We start from the raw sequence: 18,947 nt of genomic DNA, 5'->3' as shown, positions 1-18,947 counted from the left end.
GCAGAGGTTGCAGTGAGCCAAGATCGCACCACTGCACCCTAGCCTGGCGACAGAGTGAGACTCCATCTCAAACAAACAAACAAAAAAAACTTCTCCTGAGAGGTGGCACTATCCATCCCACTCACATTTCATTGACCCAAGCAAGTTACAGGGCCCAGCCTTAGAGTGATGGGACGAGAAGTATAACTCCCAGAGGGACAGCAGAAAACATTTCAACAAATGATAAAATCTAGCAAAAATGGCCTCTACATTCAGACAGACCTCGGCTTTACTTACTAGCCCTGTGCTCTGGGGCCAGTTTTCACTCTCCTACAGAGTGCATATGTTAGAGAATTTATTGCCTACCTCTAAGTTGTGGCAATTAAAAATAAATAGCGTACTAACACATGTGACTTTTTTCTTCCTTCCCTTGATTCATCCAACTCCTCCTCCACCATCAGCCCCTTCCTCCACACTCCAGGCTGCCATCTTCAATGCAATAGATTTGGCAGGAGCATCCAGATATGACTTAGGGTAGAACAGTATCTGAGAGGAGGGTGCAGGAGAGGGAGACTAGCACGCTGGGAGGGAGGTAAGAATGAAATTGTTCTTAAAGACAGGATCCTGGGTTCATATATTTACAGAGAGGTAAGAAACCAATCCATAGAGTGTTTTTTCTAATTAGAGAATGTTTTTATAGAACTTTATCTTGAAGAGATCATAGGATAAGCATGCAAAGATGTATATACAAGAATGGTCACAACATTTAAAAAAATATTTAAAATTTGTGAACAGCCTAAATGTTCAGGAATAGTGATTAATATAAATGATGCAATATCCACATAACTGAATACTCAGCACCCATTAAAATGCCAATGTATTTCTACATTCCTTGACACATAGGATGATCTCTAAGGTAGATTGTTCAGTGGAAAGCAAAGCTCTTTCCCTCAAACACCTCAGGACATTTAAACATTAGGGCAATGTTCTGCTGCAATGATAACACTTCTCGTTATAACCCTGGATGGGTCATATTTTCAATATACTTACTTTTGGTGGCTGTCACAAAGGCACAGGAGAAAGTTGGGAGGATGAAAAGACTCCCTTTGAAACCTGCCATGTCTCCTCCATCACTTCTCCTACTCTTTGCCCAGTCTGCAGGACCCTCCCCAGTGCCCTCTAATCAGCACCACACTGCCTCTCCCCTACTTAAACCTTCCTTCTCCCCCACTCACACCTGGAATAGAAAATTCCCCACTTCTCTGCTAGCTTCAGAGGAGCACAATCTGGCTGAATATTTTCACAGAGTATGAGGAAACAATGGACTTAACCTACCTGAGTTAGTAACTTTCAACTTTCTTTCAATTGCCAGCTCTGTTCTTGTTTTGTTGTTGCACCCAAACCCATTTATGTCTAGTGTTCCATTATTGGAATGCTAAGCTTATGAGAGTTATTCATATCCTACTGTTCAAGGTCATTGCCAAGGTCTGATTGCAAAAATTCAAAAAATTGCAACCTCGGGCATAAATGGGTTAATGACCACTGTAACATTAACCAACTAATTAAGGTTTTTGTGTGTTATAGGCTGAACTGTGTCCCACAAAAAGTCACATGTTGAAATCCTAGCCCCTAACCGGACCTCAGATGTGACCTTGCTTGCAAATAGGGCCATTACAGATGTAATTAGTTAAGGTGGGGGTCACACTGGAGTAGAATGGGTTCTAATCCATTATGACTGGTGTCCTTACAAAGAAGAGACATTTGAACACAGACATGCATGCACACAGGGAGAAGGCCATGTGAGATTAGACTTCTGCTGCCACAAGCCAAGGAGCCACCAGAAGCTGGGACAGAAGCCTGGGGCAGGTCCTTCCCAGTGCCTTCAGAGGGAACATGGCCCTGCCAACACCTTGATTTTAGACTTCCAGCCTCCAGATCTGTGAGACAAGAAATTTCTGTTGTTTTAACCTACCCAGCTTGTGGTAATTTGTGATGGCAGCCTTAACAAAAAATGTATTATGTACAGCTTTACCTTCTAATACATATCCTTACATATATATTCACAAAAAATCATATTGCATATACGCTTTCTCCACATCATAAGAAGTGGGTGTTGGGCTCCCTTGGACACAGGAGAAGCAGGCCAAATTTCTCATATTTTCAGGAATAAACTGAGTGCCCCAAAGGTGTAATAGGAAACTTTTCCTAACCTCATCTGACTTCATCCTTACGCCAGCATTTTGTGTGTAAGGAAACTGGCTGAGAGTGGTTAAGAAACATATCCAAAGATGTATAATTCCAAATGGAACCCAGATCTTTTTATTTAAATTCCAACCATCTTTCCATTATATCAGCCAATGATGGAGCAGAAAGCTGGTCCAGGCAATCCCAGAATAGACCTTTCTAGGCACCCATTCAGTGCGGGGAGGGGAAGTGGCCTTGCCAAAGGGTCAGTGAGCTCAATTAGGTTAAATGCTGCTTCTTAGCCCTACCCCAAGGTTGACTAAGGTTGTTTTGTGCCCAGCCTTGGACAGGAAAGCAATTCTCTCCTTTCACAGCATTCTCAGCCTTGACGCTCAATAATAATTGTGATGATAAGAGTGGCTTTCTTTTACTGAACACGCATATGTGGTGTACACTGTCAATTCCTTCAAATGTATTATCTCATTTAATATGCCATCAGTTCATGGCAAGCGGAAGAGTTTTAGGATTGTTGCCTTGCAACTAGCTTTTTTATTCCCCATATTCTCCTGCCTCTATAGCACCAATGATTTTAGTAATGTCAGTCTAGTAAACTTACACTCAGTGTGTTCTCTCAAAAGTTGAAGCAGTGCTAACATCTGGGAAAAGTCACACCAACATTTCCCAGCTAGCTTTTTTCATGTCACAAGCTCAGCTGACTGTTTCTCACATGATTACCACACATAAGGAGGGAGGGGAAGAGCCATGCTAATGAGCGTGGATGGCTCTTTTCAATATGAGGCCACGGAAAATGCATAATTCCTCCTCTTCTCCTTTTCCATACTGTCCCCAGGAATGACCCTTCCTTTATGAATCATTCTATTCTGTGATTCAACAAATAGTTAATAGGGACTGATCCAAAATCAATTTATGGCATGGATATTAGAATACACTTTAGTGTTAAGGTCTATTCATTTATTAAATAGATGTTTCTTGTGCTTGACTGGGTATCAGATGCTCTGATGGGTACTGGGATTACAAAGATAAATAAGACACAGTCCTTGTTCTCAAAGTGTTCAAAATATAGTGTTATTTATGCATATGATGCATAAAGTTGGTTTTGAAAGAGATCCTGTAAGTTTCTGTTAGCTGCAAGACACATTGATGGGTGTAAAAGTCTAATCATGATGGGATTTTATTTTTTAAAGCTGTCTGGAGTTATTAGTAAAAATGCCCATGGAGACTCTAAGAATATCCCATTTGGCAGGAAAGTATAATTGGGTGCAGCAAGTCACACTTCCATGAATAAAGGCTAGAGACCAGAGAGTAATCGGCTCATGCTCTGATAGCACCAAGAACAAGCCTGGAATGGGATGTCTGATGCATGAAGCCCCATGACCAGACTCCTGACTTTGCCAATGTATCATGACCATTTGCTGAGCCAAGCCAGGGGAGGTTCTCATCGCCTGGTAACCAAACTGCTTCTTTAGCATCAAGCCAGCTCTGGTCTCTTATAACAACAATAGAATTAGTTCTGTGACAATAGGTGTCTGATGAGAATTTGTCTTAGAGCTTTCTCTCTATCATCAAATTAGCACGCCCTACCCCATCCTTCCAATCCTTTGAAACCCAACTCAACGGCCATCTCTCTACTCTCTGCTCCATGCTCGTTCATACCTACGGCTGGTTCCACATATTTTAGCACCAATTATTTGTGCTCTGGCGTTGTTCTTGATTTCTTGTGCATAAGTGGTGAGATGAGCCCTCCTGTCCATTTAAATGGCCAAAAATAGCCTTCTTTTAAATTAAGTCCATATCACTGCCCTTTTCCTCCTGGGAATCTCTCATGTTACGGTTTCCTCACTTCTTTTGTTTTTATCCCTCTCTCCCTATCTCTAACCCCTTAACTTAGCTGAGCAAATTGAGGTGTTTGAAAGTTTTTTTTTTTTTTTGCTAGATTTTATTGGCAAACAGGGTAAAATGACTGAAATTTACAAGAAACTTCGAAAAGATTATAGCTTGGCTATTCCTCTTCTTCACTGAAATTTAAATGAGGCTAAAGTTTAATCCTTCTTTGCCTGTCAAGCTAGCTATCCCCTTAAATGTGGCTTCTGAATATATTTATCCCATCCTTTCCCCCCATTGTCTCCAGATCCATTATGTTAGCTCAGATACTCAAAGGACTGGTAGTTTGAGTTCCTTCATTTTTATCAGACTTGGCATCATATTCGTCAATGTTCCTCTGCTTTATGTAAATATGGATGAATCCCTGGCACTCTACCAGCAGATAATCAATTGGCTGTTTGAACAAGAACTATATTTTAAACATCTTCTTTAACACCTCATGCAATGATGTACACTAAGTTTTTCTTTCTTTCCTGACTAATGAACCTACTCACCATCCACGACCCCAGCTCAAGCATCATCTTATTTTCAGTCTCCCCACTTACCACTCTTTCCCTTTTCCCCTTCCTAATCTCCAAGGGAAATTCACTGCCTTCTCTTCACTCTTTCCCCATCTATTTATTCACACTACAAGGAGGGCACTTATTCCACTTTTCATATCAGATGTATATACATCAGATTGGTTGTACAATGATCATCTGTGAGCTGTCTTGTGGCCTGTTTTATGTGTGTCTGCAGCACAGGCCATGGATTACAGGAGGCACTCAAAGAACGCTTAACCAATGGATTATTTTGACTGGATAATATGGAAAGCCACGAGATGACATTTCTCCTTCACATGCTAGAAGAGACACAGATGGACTCAGGAATGAAAGCCACTTTAATTGAACAACTTTAACTGGGAAACTTTACCTGAGTCCCACATTCCATCATGCCATGACACCCAGCAAACCCCAAAGGTGCAAGAAGCCTGACAGATGACAACAGGTCCTCCTTGCTTTGCCCAGATGCCCTGAGACCTGTGCCCCCCAATTGAAAGAAGATATTTTGCAAACCAGAGGAGCCTCAGGAAGTTACCCACAATGCACATGAGGCCCAAATGGCAGGAATCACTCAAGGATCTATTTGAATTTTGACTTAATTCTCCTGGTGGAAGATAATTTTCCATGGGTTTCTGGTGTTTCTCCATGTCTTGCAAGTGAGGCACTGACTGCTTTTTGTTCTGGGCCATGTTTCTAAGGAGGAGGACAGCCTTGGAAGATAGAGATGGCATCTCCCTTGGGAGCAACGGGCTGCTGTTTACTGCCCTTTGCAAAAAGACTGAGGTTCGCTAAGCTCAAGGCTCCTCTCCTATAATGCAGCCTGCTGCGTGTGCAGTGTCATGATCTAGCCTCTTCACATCCCCTTATGGGAACTGGCCCAACATGTGGATGTTCTGGCTCCTGCTGTTGCTGTGAGTAATAAACTGTTCTCCATCTCTGAATTAGGAGTCTAATGTCTTCTGACTGCACCCATGAAACTCTGGCAGGTTAATTTGTTGGCTTGTAAGTAGGCTAAAAACTCAGACCCTCACACTTCCTGAGATCCCCCAGCAGGTTCTTCTTGCCTTTGGTGTGCCCTGATGTCCCCTTCTGTACCTCTTCATATTCCCAGTAGGTTACAGGTGTAGAACCCTGCTGTGCAGTAGGACTGTGTGCAGGACAAACAGTCATCACTGATACCTGCAGATAGTTCAATGAAGGAAACCAATGTGAGAGGTAAAACTCATACCCTCCCAGCAAGCTGATGGTGTGTGGTGACATTCACATGAATTGTGAAATATGATGAATGGCTGCACTGTCTGCACCAGGAAAAGTTCTCTCTATTGTGGGGGACTGGCAGGGAGCAGTAGCATGGCTGAAGGACCCAGAAGATCTCTGTTTCTTGATCCAAACATTTCCAAACAGCATTCCGTTTTTCCAACAGCGCAGCACCGCTCACAACTAGGGGACTATCTTAATGAGACTTTCCAGAGGATCCTAGCTCTCTTTGGTTGTATTCAAGTAGACTACTTATTTGTTTATTGATGCATCTATTAATTTCAAAAAGGGCATAAGGCAGGTTGCAAGGGTTTATACATTTCAAGAAAGCGTAACTTAAAAAGAAAGAAAAACAACCTCCCACAGTTCAGGAAGGACCTCTAGTAGCTGAGGGAAGGGAAATGAAAAAAACTCTTTCTTCCTGGGTAAGATAGAGAAAAGAGACACAGGCCCATAGCATTAGAGGGGCCTGACTGTTGGGGAAAGGGTGGGACAACTGAGAAGATGCAGAGTGGAGACGGAGAAGGGAGAGGGAGGGGGGCTCATCAGTAGACTTGCCACAACCTAAAAAGTAACCAGTGAAATGGGAGTCAATAGAAGTTACCCAAACTGCAACACAAAGAAACAAAAAGAGTGATTAAAGAAAAAGACTAAAAGTAAAATAAAAGGCTGGACATTGTGGCTTATGCCTATAATTCCAACACTTTGGGAGGCAGATGTGGGAGGCATTTGAGGCCAGGAGTTCGAGACCAGCCTGGGCAACATAGCAACATGCAACCTCTACAAAAAGAAGGAAAAAAATTTACAAATTAACTGGGCATGATGGCCTGTGCCTGTAGTCCTAGCTACCTGGAAGGCTGAGGCAGGAGGATTGTTTGAACCTAGGAGTTCAAGGCTGCAGTGAACTGTGATTGTGTCACTGCACTCCAGCCTGGGAAACACAATGACACACTGTCTCTAAATAGAAAAAAAAAAAAAAAAGAAAGAAAATAAGAGAAAAGAAAAAAGAACAGATCATCCGAGAACTGTGCGACAATAGCAAGCAATCTAATATACCCGTTACTGGAATTCTGGAAGGATGACAAAGAGAAAGAGAGAGAGAATACAGAGCAGGAGAAGTTTCTGAAGAGATAGTAGATAAAAATTTTCCAAAAATAATAGAAGACACCAAACCAAAAGTCCAAAAAGCTCAGAGAACCCCCAGCAGGATATGAATGCATAAGCCTCTCTCCATTTCTGCTGCCTCTCTCCTAATTCAAGTTCCCATATTTATAGCCCAAACTGTTGCAACAGCTTCTAATTACACATCCTGCCTCCACTCTTGTCCCCCTACTATCCATTTTCCAAACCACAGTCAGAGTGCTCTTTTAGAAAAGAAACATCACACTGCAGCTTAAAGCCTTCTGGTGGTTACCCATAGCACTTACTACTAAATTCAAGCTGTTCCGCGTGGCCTGCCAGGCCCTGCACCCTCTTGCCTCTCTGCCTAACTCTCTGCTTCTGCCCCTTATCCATCTATTTCATTATGCTCCAAGCACACTGGCCCATTTCTGTCGTTTAAACACACCAGGCATCACCTGCTCCTGGTTCTTGGCTCTTGCCTTCCCCGTGAAATGTGCTGCCTTCAGAACCATGCAAGCCTGGTTCTTTCCCATCCAGTCTTCAAGTCTGAGCTTGAATACATCCTCCTCAGTGATTATTTTTCAACTTTCCTGTCAAAGAGGTCTGCCTAAGTATTATTGGTATTTTAAAATACAGACAAGGTCTCCTTATGTTACCCTGGCTGGTTTTGAACTCCTGGCCTCAAGCAATCCTCCTGCCTCAGCCTCCCAAATTGTTAGGATTATAGACATGGGACACTGTGTCTGGCCCTGCCTAAGTATTTTTTATCACATTGTTTTTACTGCCATCTTGGTATTTATCCCTATCCAGCTTATTTATTTATTCATTTACTTGTTAATTTTCTTTCTCTTGTGACTAGATTTATGCTCTTTGAGGAAAGAAAATTCCATCAGCGGCCTCAGTGTTTAGAACTGTGTCTGATACGATATATAGGCATTCAAGATGTCCTCATTGACTGAATGAGGAATTAGGTGAATTGAAGGAGAAATAATCATTAGCAGCATCAGCTCAGAAAAAGGATATAATGGTCAAGAGACAGCATCAGTATTTACGTTATAGTAAGTGCTAGAGATGGCTTTTAATTGTGGGTGCATAGCTCAGCTGATAGGTAAAGCGAACCATAATGCAACAAATAATTTATTGAGTGAGGGAAAGTTTCATTTCTTCACTTGAGGAGGCTTGTTGTTTCTGAGTATTCATAGTTCACTGGTTTCCTGATTTTATAGGTATTACCCAGAATCAAACTGTAAGGATTGGGAGACTGAGTAAGTACAAGTGTGTGTCTAAATTTCCTAACACAACCTTGACCTAATTTTTTACAACTATGCACCGTCTGGACAGATTTTTTTAGTTGTCATGTGACTAAGGCCCAGCCTCTCCTTCTGGAGTGAGTGCTGGCAGGTGTCCACATCCTGTCGGATACGTCTGTCACTGAGGCTTCATCCATACTCCCGGTTCCCAGAACTCAGATCACTTTGCCCTGTCCTTGTGAATCCTTTCGCACCCTCTCTCTCCTCCACACCACATCTCCCTTCTGTAGCCACTGTAGCCACATGTAAATAGAGAGCGAGTGCTAGTGATTTCTCACGCCCCTTATAGCCCCCAAACTCTTGCCTTATTTGTCCCAAAGAGGACACTGAAGCTCCCCCATCCCATCCCCACCTTCGATTCCCTTTTCCTGCTGCCCCATTCCAGTTGAATGAGAGGTGGTGCTCCATCTCTGTTTCCCCTGCTTTTAAAAATAGCTGTCAGCTAACGCTTTATTTCTTCTATGCATAATTACTCTTCAGCTGATGCCATAGGCATCTGTTTTTCTTCAAATATACATATAGCATTCTGTTGCATTTTTACAGTTATTCAAAATGTACAGTGAGGAGCAATAAAGGGGGCCATTTTTGTTTGTTTGTTTGTTTATTTTCAGAGTTGGGGTCTTGCTCTGTTGTCCAGGCTGGAGTGCAGTGGTGCAATCATAGCACACCACAGCCTGGGCTCAAGCATTCCCTCTGCCTCAGCCTCCTGAGTAGCTGGGACTGCAGGCACGTGTCACCATGCTTGGCTAATGTTTTTATTTTTTATAGAGAAGCAGTCTCTCTTTGTTGGCTAGTCTAGTCTCAAACTCTTGGCCTCAAGCAATTTGCCCACCTCTGCCTTCCAAAGTGCTGAGATCACAGGCATGAACCACCATGCCCAGACTTGTTTTCTGCAAAATTATTTCACAATTTCCTGTACAAGTTTAGCAAGCCCCTTCTTCTCAAGTTTCCTCATCTGCAAAATGAGGAGGTTATAACTTATAATCGCTGTTAGAAAACAGCAGACCCTAGAAAATAAACATTTTAAAACCCTCAGTTTCCCATCAAGAACTTTGCAAAAGGAAATTCCAAACTGGGAGGAAGGAATTTGCCAAAGTCCCTCCCAATGTCTGTCTGGATTCTCTGCTGTTCCTGACGTCCCCTGGTTGTGATTGTCATAACCTCCACCACTACCTGGGCAGCCACCCAACCCAAAATGGCTAAAGAGTGGATAAAGCATTCTCTCTGCTGCTTTAGGGAAAGCTAAGACACAAATTAATATGAAACCCAAGGTACAAACAGCTGAGTAAGTTTCTTTTCAATCCCAGGAAAGCAGCAGAAAGCATTTCTCCAGAAATTCTTTCTCCTCAGGCCCCTCTGCTCTAACTCAGGAGGACTCATACAGATTTGCAGACACTTCCCACCCCTTAGAGATGCCTGCCCATCTCTGGGCCAAGTTGTCTTTGAGCACCATATAGTTTCCTGGTACCCAGAGTTTGTGTAACCTAAAGATCCCGACTGGTGCCCAGGGTAATGAAATAAGACTCTAGTTCAAAGCTCTCAGACCCCCTAGAGGAGACACATCCACTTCTCAGATGACTTGCAGTGAAAGTCACGGGCCTAGCACTCTGGAGCGCTAAAAGCAGTCCCATTAGGGCATTTCAAATTTTAATGTACATGCAAATCACCTAGAATCTTGCTAAAATACAAATCCTGAGTCAGCAGGACTGTTTGAGTTCAAAATTCTACATTTTTAATGAGCTCCCAGGTGACGTTGATGTTGCAGGGTGGAGGACCACACTTTGAGTAACAAGGTTGCAATCTAGAGGTCAGCAAATTATTTTCTATTAAGGGCCAGATAGTAAGTACAGTTTTTACAGACCACAGCATCTCTGTTGCAACCACTCAACTCTTCCAAAAACAAATATGGCCAAAAGCCACCGTTGGCAACAGTAAATAAATAAGTGTGGCTGTGTTTCAATAAAACTTTATTTACAAAAACAGGGAGTGGGCCACAGTTTGCTGACCCTTTCCCTCATCTGTTTCAGGAATTAAGAGATTTCTCCCATCTAGAACACTCTATATTGTTGACTTCCACATGTAAGCTCCATCACCACGAATGTCTACTGCATAAAAGCCCTTCCATTGCAGGCTAAAAATATAACAATACCTTAACGACACAGTGACCACCATAGCAAACATGAAATATATTCATGAATAGTGACAGGAGGATTGTTCATTCACAGCCTTTGAGGTTGTCTTCAACTTTTAAACTCTTATATTTCTCTATATAAATAGTCTTCAAAGAGCAGATAAAGCAATTCAAGTTTGTGGATTCTTGCCTTCTTTTCTCAAACCCATTTTTTGTTTCCTAGATGTGTGTGACAAGGAAAGCATATTAAAAAGAAAAAAAGCCTGGGTGCGGTGGCTCACGCCTGTAATTCCAGCATTTTGGGAGGCAGAGGTGGGCAGATCACCTGAGGTCAAACCCTGTCTCTATTAAAAATAAAAAATTAGCTGGGCGTGGTGGTACATGCCTGTAACCCCAGCTACTTGGGAGGCTGAAGCAGGAGAATCTCTTGAACCCAGGAGGTGGCGGTTGCAGTGAGCTGACATTGCACCATTGCACTCCAGCCTGGGCAACAAGAGTGAAACTCCATTAAAAAAAGAAAGAAAGAAAGGAAGAAAGAAAGAGAGAGAGAGAGAGAGAGAGAGAAAGAAAGAGAAAGAGAGAAAGAAGAGAGAGAGAGAAAGAAAGAAAAAGAAAGAAAGAAAAAGAAAGAAAGAAAGAAAGAAAAAGAAAGAAAGAGAACATTTTAAAGGAGTAACATAAGGGTTCTTTCTAATAGTTGTTCCTGAATTACCAACCTACTTGGAATTAAATCTAAGCATAGGGTAGGGCTACAGCCAAGGTGGCTTGAAGACAGTGGTGATGCTGGCACAGATGGTGTAAAGTGCTGCAGCCTCTAGTTAGGGGAGTCAGCTCATCTCCCCAGGGCTCTGAGCAGATTTGCCATTGGTTCTTAGCTAGTCTGGGGCAGATAGGAGAGAAGCCAGCCTAGGCACTTCTTTTCCCAGAACTTCAGAGTTGGTAAAAGATTCAACTTCTCAAAAATTTAGGCTTTGGGGCAGCTGTGGTGTCGCATGCCTGTAATCCCAGCACTTTGGGAGGCCGAGGTTGGTGGATCACCTGGGGTCAGGAGATCAAGACCAGCCTGACCAACATGGCCAAACCCTGTCTCTACAAAAATTGGCCAGGTGTCGTGGCGCATGCCTGTAATTCCAGCTACTTGGAGGCTGAGGCAGGAGAATTGCTTGAACCCGGGAGTCAGAGGTTGTAGTGAGCTGACATGGTGCACCACTGAACTCTAGTCTGGCCAACAAGAGCAGAAACACTGTCTCAAAAAAAAAAAAAAAAAAAAAAAAAAAGTCAAAGGTTGGGCCCAGTGGTTCACACCTGTAATCCCAAGAGTTTGGGAGGCCAAGGCAGACGGATCACTTGAGGTCAGGGGTTCAAGACAAGCCTGGCCAACATGGCAAAACCCTGTCAAAATTTGTAAAATACAAAAAATTAGCTGGGTGTGGTGGTGAATGCCTGTAATTGCAGCTACTTGGGAGGCTAAGGCAGAATTGCTCAAACCCAGGAGGCAGAGGTTGCAGTGAGCTGAGATAGCGCCATTGCACTCCACCCTGGGTAATAGAGCAAGACTTTGTCTCAACAAATAAAAATTAAAAAAAAAAAAAAATCTAGGGCTTCCATTCAGAATGAGAATGAGCATATTTCCATGCCACATGCTCTGAGAGCCCTGGCGGACTATTTTCAGTTTGGACTCCAAACACTCTGCTTAAAGTTGGCAGCAAGTGTACAGTCATCAGTCATAGAGTTGTAGACTTCAGGCCCCCCGGCAGGGTTTTACCGAACACTTCTCCCTACCTAACTCTTTTGGCCCACCCAACCCCACCTGAAAATGCCTTAGGTGGGCCCCCAAGGCCTTGCCTTTTCAGGGACCTTAAAATCCAAGAGGTCATAGTGAGGAATATCTGTACATGTTGAATCAATTGTTGAGGGAAGATCCCTAACTAGTAGTTAAAAACATGAAAATAACATGTCATCTTCTTTTTAAAAATAGTTCTAACAATAATGTAATGAAAATAGCAAATAATAATTATGAGAAAGAAGACAAATCCACCATATCATTTCTCCCTGTGGTGCCTATTCATGTGAATTTTTAATTGTTTACATAATTTTGTTATTAAGTAGGTGTCATCTACAAAGGTAATCTACAAATTACCTTTGTAATTTGGAAACATTAGATATCTTAAAGTCAGGTATCCTTTGACGTAGCAATTCCATATCTAGAAATGTAACCTGAGGAAATAATTAAGAGTGTAGGCATAGATTTAGCACACAAAATGTTTGTAACAGCAAAAGAAAGAAAACAACCCAAAGTTCAGTACTAAGGTGTTGATGAAATAAAATATAAAAGCCTGTGATGAAATGGCAGGCAGCCGTCAGAAATGATGTACCTTGGTCAGGTGCAGTCACTCTCGCCTACAGGTGTGATCCCAGGCTTTTGGGAGGCCAAGGTGGGAGGATCGCTTCAGACCAGGAGTTTGATCGAGACCAGCCTGGCCAACAGAGCAAGACCTCATTTGTACAAAAAATTTTAAAATTAGCCAGGCATGGTGGTGGGGTGTGCTTGCAGTCCCAGCCACTTGGGAGGCTGAGGTGGGTGGATCACTTGAGCCCAGGAAGTTGAGGCTACAGTGAGCTATGATCACAACACCGCACTCCAGTCTGGGCAACAGAGAGAGACTCTGTCTCAAAATATTAAAAAAAAAATTACAAATATTAAAATATTTTTACCTGATATCATAGTGCAACTATAACTACATGTTCTTTGTCATGTATGTGTTATCCTTTTTAATAGTAGAGGTGCTTCCTCTCAGCTTTTAAAGCCTAACATACCCTTTTTACAAAATAAGGTAAGGCAGCAGGCTGAGAAGCCACCTGCCTTTTGGCAGAGCTTTAAGATGTGGGAGTTGGCTGGGTGCAGTGGTCCACACCTGTAATTCTAGCACTTTGGGAAGGCAAGGCAGGAAGATCACTTAAGGCTAGGAGTTGGAGACCAGCCTGGGCAATGTAGTAAGACCCCATCTCTTAAAAAAAAAAAAAAAAAAGACATTCGAGTGATAAAAAGTCCTGTCTTTCTTGAGTTTTCCAGGCCACACCCTCTCCCTTGCTTTTGTGAGGTGCTGACTCAGTGGGAATAGTACTCCTGGAGTATCAGTGAGATTTTCTTTTAAGGCTCTTTCTATTTACCATGGCTTTCAAAGAACTCCAGAAGAAGAGCTTATCTGTAAAGAAAAAGAATTATTCTCTAACCCCAACTTAGGAATCAACTCCTACCCAGTTTAATTCAGAGCTGGTCACCTGTACCCAGCTGGTCAGAGTTCTCCCTGAGTTAGGAGTTATAGATGTTGACATTCTGTGGCATGTCACACTAGGAAAGAGCTGTGGTACACAGTAACGCTTTTCTCCAGCTTCAGGAAAAACAGATTTTCATAATCAAGAAGCAAAAAACCAAAAGCTCTCCTGTACAGTTACCCTTCCCTATCCCATCTTCACATCAGAGGCTCTTTGAAACAGTTAATCCTTTCCCAAGAAATTCATACAGAAATGTGTTTAGCCAAGACCTAAAGTTTTTTACACTGCTTTTAAAAGGTGATTATCAATCTTGTTTTAAAATAGATTTCAGTGTCACATATATATGTCTTTACTTAAGAATCACTAATCAGAAGGCAAGCTGCAGTAATGCCAGAGAAAAATTAAAGCAAGGCTTTGATGACGGCTTCTTTAATCACAGGAATATTAGAGAAATGTTGCTGTCCCAATTCTAGTTCTAGTGATGCAATGAGGCTTTGTCAAGATTCTGAGATTTTTAGATAACAACAACAACAACAACAAAATCCAGAGACTTTATGTTTTACTGTAAAACTTAAATTGCCAACAGTCAGAGTCTTAATGAAGTGTTCTAGTTTGTCTTTCAAAAGTAGCCACCCTCGCAGCATACATGCTGGTCTAGATGTCCAGCCACAAAGCAAGACCACCAGTGTTTGACCAAGGCTCTCCCATTTATCATTTCTTTTAATTGCCAGCCCCCAGGTGAAATGCTCATAATAAGCACTCAGTACTTTTCCTTTCTGTAGAAATCAACAGTATTTGCTGAAGAACAACAGCAGCATTTCTATTCATTCTTGAAAACGGGTGTTCACAAAAGCATCTCATAGTGTTTCTTCTGGATTTAGGAGGATGTTATAAAATTGAGATCCTGCATGGTCATATTCCCACAGTTTACACTGCCCACTGTAGGGGGCAGATATCACATGTGCTTCCCAGATTTCCTCATAACTTTGCATTGCTGGCTGAGGATAAAAATTTTATAAAACTGTTGTTGACACCAAGCAAGGGATGACCAATAATTTTTCCCGTACAACCTTAGTTCTTTAAACCGTAGCTCATTATCCAACTCACTTTTCCATGTAAGACACTTAATTTCTCTTATAATTGCAAATTCTCACCTCAATTCTCTTTGGTTTCCACTCTTCACTAATTCTGAACATCTGAGTGGCAACACTCAGAATTAGTTTTGGCTCTCTAAGTGGTGAAGATTTAGCAGTTTGTGAAATCTGAATGTGAGATATGGCATCTGTACTTCCTGCCTTGGTAATTGGTCACAGCCCTTTTTGCGAGTAATTTATTTATTTGTAAAGTGATGTTTATTCACTTAAAAGATGAAATAAGCAAGATAGCTGCAATTACTGTGAAGCAATATGCAACAAAATGTCATATGAATGATAACTAATTCAAGGCAACCATTCTGATTCAGCTCAAAGCTATTTTAGGACTCAGCATAAACACTACCAAAAGTTGCCGGCTCATGTTTTCTCCAGCTAACCAAGTCAATGAGGCCAAATGAGCACTCTTTGCTACTGCCCTGTAGCTTTCTGCAAATTCACTGGTTTTAAGTATTAGGACTATACAAATCAGCAGTAACATTTAATGTTATTTATCAATTATATTTAAGGTGCTGTGCTAGAGGCTCAACATACAGTATTATACTTAATCCTTACCACAATTGTCTAAGTTTGATATTTTTTCCAATGGGTTTTAAGTTGTGCCTAGACTCATACAGCTAGTAAGTTGCAAGTCCTAAGATTTGCATACAGGTTTGTGTAACTATAGAGCAGGATTTCTCTCCAGAGCACTTTAGACATTTGGGGCTGGATAATTGTTTTGGGGAGTTTTCTTGTGCACTGTAGAATATTTATCAGTTTCCCTGGCCTCTATCCACTAGATTTCAGTGGAACCCTCTAGGTGTGACAACTAAAAATGTCCCCAGACTTTGCCAAATGTTGGGGAGGGGTTGGGGTAAGGGGTGAAAATTTGACCCAGTTGAGATCTACTGCTCTAGAACTAGGGATTTGACTACATATTTATCTTTTTTTCCTATGTATTACGCAAATTCTCCTCTTAAAGGGGGATTCCTAAAGTGTTTCACATTTGTTTTTTCTAATTTTTTATTCTAAAATGTTAAATTATAATAACAGCATATGCTTATTATAGCAGATAATACTATAGAGTAATGATATATGAACAGCAAATCTATATAGGAATGGTTAGTTTCTTAGTCTCTTCCTTTCATTTGTGCTCACTTTTTGCTTATTTCTAGTTGGATAGCCTTGGCCAATTACTTTATTTTCCTCCTCAATTCAAATATTTATTTCTGGCCGGGCTGTTTGGAGACCTCTTGCCTCTGCAGTGAGAGTTTACTGGTAAGAGCACACGGAATAATTGGTGTCTGAAGTTCCAGAGGCAGTTAGGGGTCCTTTCCACAAGATGCTAACTCTGCCAGGCCTAGTTCATGGACCTCTCAGGAAGAGAGTCCAGTAGCTCATCTTTGGCCTTTGGATGGGAAATTTAGGTGAATGTTAGAAAAACCAACTCTAGTCTTGACTTGGGGTCTGATCAAGGACCTGACCAGATTTTGATGGCGTATCTCTTTCTGGCAGTATCAGATACAAGGACACATTGCCAGCCATAAGTTGCTGAGAGTGGCAGAGGGGAAAAGGAGATCCTGCATGCTTTAACTCAAAAGGCACCATCAAGGTAACTTATTAGTCAGACTTTGCGAGTAAAAGAGCCCTGTTTCTGCGTTTTGTGTGCCCTGTGCCTACATAAATCCTAAAACTTCAGGTGGGTGGGGACCTAATAAGTCATCTTTCCATACCCTTCCCATCTCCAGCATCCAGTCCAGAGTACCTGGAGTTCCTTACGTGTTTGTCAAATGACTATCTGATGGAATGAATGGCTAATGAGTGAGGTAATTCCTGCTTGACCCTCTGACCAACTTTCTGCCAGCTCTCCAAGGGAGAGCCTTTCTCCTCGTACCCTCTTCCCTGGCACCTGCACTCCCGCGTCCCGGGGGCTCACCTTGTGCTGCTTCCACATGGCCCCCAGCGGCTTCACCTCGTGCTTGGCATGCCGGCCCTCCTCCAGGCACAGATAGCACACCGGGGTTCGACAGCTCACGCAGTACATGCTGTAGTTCTCCATTTCATGCTCGGGACACGTGGGGAACTTGCGGGCCGTGCTGCCCCCAGTCGCCCCGGCCCCCGCGCCTCCTGGGCTCTTGCAGCCGCCGCCTCCGCTCGGGGGCGCCCTGGGCGGCGCCAGTGGGCCCGGAGGCTGCCTCGGCGGGCGCCGGTGGCGGTGGCGGCTGCACCAGGCGATGCTTGGCGAAGGGTCCCCGGGATGGATGGCACTTGAGCTGGCAGGCAGCGCAGTAAAGGACGTCGCACTGCTCGCAGAGCGTGGCTGCTGGCTCCGGCGGGGTGCGGTCGCACAGCTGGCAGATGGCCACCACCGCGGCTGCAGACGCCCCCGGCATGGCCCCGCGGCCCTGCTGGTATCGCTGCACGATGGCCTCGAGCAGCCGGTTTCGCTGGAAGCCACGCAGGCCGCGGTGGTCCAGGGAGGCACTGCGGTGGCACTGCGGGCACGTGATGGAGCTCGAAGACGAGGATAGCGAGGAGCAGGCGGCACCCCGAGCCGCGGCGGCGGAGGAGCCGGGTGGTGCGGGCACCATGGGCAGCACGCGAACCCCGTTGGGGGACTTGAGGCTCGGGGTGTAGGACCCATAGCCGCTGTCTGTCTCGCTGTACAAGCTCAGCTTGTCCGCGTGGTCTCCACCACCTCCCGCACCGCCGCCGCAGAGGCCGCCAGCTGCACTCCCGCCGGCACCGCTGCAGGCCGGGCCCGCCGCCGCGTCGTGCTCCAGTGAGGGAGCAGCGGCGGCACCCGCGGGCAGCCCCGAGCCCCGGGAAAGCAGGAGCGGCTGGGGTAGGTGCTGCTCGCCGTCCGGGGTCTGCACCGCGATGGTGCGAGCGCAAGGCAGGCAGACATTGTGGGAACAGGGCAGGATGATAGGCTCCCGAAACAGAGAGCCGCACACAGGACACTTCAGCTCTTCCTCCATCGCGGCGCCGGCTGCCCGCGCTGCTCTGAGCTGGGGATGAATGGCCGGAGCTCGGGAGACTGGCGGAGAAAGACCAGCGTGGTGCGCCCCGGTGAGACGGCGGGCGGGGGCATCACACGGGCATGCCCACTTCACAGCCGAGGGGCACGCCCCTCTCTCTGTCCTGTAGCCACCGCCCTAAGATTATAGGGGGGCGAGAGAAGGGAGGGGGTCCTCACCTCCTGCCCGCGAGGCTACCGCACCGGCGGCTTCAACCTGCGGCCAGAGTCCGAAGCGGGTCGGCTGCCCTCGCGGTGGCCTGCGAGGAGCTTTAGGTGATGAATCAGCACCAGCGCCGCCGCTGGCTGCAGCGCGCGCCTCCTCTCCACCCCAGGACCAGCGGCCGGGCTGCTGTGCGCTCACTGCTTCAGCCCCTGGCTCCGGAGGGCGGCTACCCCGAGGACCCCCTTCTGCCCCCGCCCAGCTCCTTATCGTGGTGATTGGGAGGTGAGCAGGCAGGTGCGAAGGCCGCTCAGCCGTGGGGCTGGGATCAGCACCACGAGGCGGCGGACAGCGCCCGGGAGCCGAAGGTGGGGCTCCAGCTGCCCGCTCGCCGACCCCTGGGCCGCCACCCGCCAGGTCGCTGGGGCCGCGGCCACCTCGGCTGGACCCGACCGACCTGGAGACAGCCGCTCACCCTCCTCGGCGGCTGCGGACGCCGGCTGACTGCACCCTGGTGCTTCCTCCCTGCGGCCGGGATTGACCCGCTTCCCTGGTTCCCAGCTGCTGCTCCTGTGGAGCCTCTGACCTTGGCCGTGAGACGCTGCAGCCAGCGGGCGGAGGGCGAGCGCCCGGCTGGCTCGGGAATCCCCTCCCCGCCTCCCTCCAGCCGCTGCCGCCGCCTCCCGCTCGGCGCGCCGAGGAGTTGTAATTTCCAGAGCAGAGAGTAATGGGGAGGAGGGGCAGGAGGTTTCAGCTCAGCGAATAAGGGCTCGCCTCTTGCTGCTAGGGAATCAAGGGGCAATTTTAAGGGTTTTGCAGAGAGGATCATTGTTAATAACAATCCATTATTTGGATGGATATTGCATCTTGAATCAGTACAACGCCCTGCCCCGCCCCGCCCCTGCCATCGTCTCCCTGGGCCACTCCACCCC

The 18,947-nt window shown here is 45.2% G+C and overlaps 1 protein-coding gene across 1 annotated transcript in view; it reads right to left on the bottom strand.

Moving 5' to 3' along the window:
• The window catches only part of TRIM67 (tripartite motif containing 67), a 48,972-nt gene extending 31,158 nt beyond the window's left edge, over window positions 1–17,814 (bottom strand). Inside the window, 2 exon segments of the mRNA XM_030934940.1 lie at window positions 16,770–16,991; window positions 16,993–17,814. Coding sequence (XP_030790800.1) covers window positions 16,770–16,991; window positions 16,993–17,814 — 1,044 coding nt within the window.
• Window positions 17,815–18,947: the final 1,133 nt, after the last annotated feature.

This window comes from Rhinopithecus roxellana, chromosome 8 (genome assembly GCF_007565055.1).
Source record: "Rhinopithecus roxellana isolate Shanxi Qingling chromosome 8, ASM756505v1, whole genome shotgun sequence".
Classification (NCBI taxonomy): Eukaryota; Metazoa; Chordata; class Mammalia; order Primates; family Cercopithecidae; genus Rhinopithecus; species Rhinopithecus roxellana.
The sequence above is the reverse complement of the archived record's forward strand: the minus strand, read 5'-3'. Positions and strand labels throughout refer to the sequence as shown.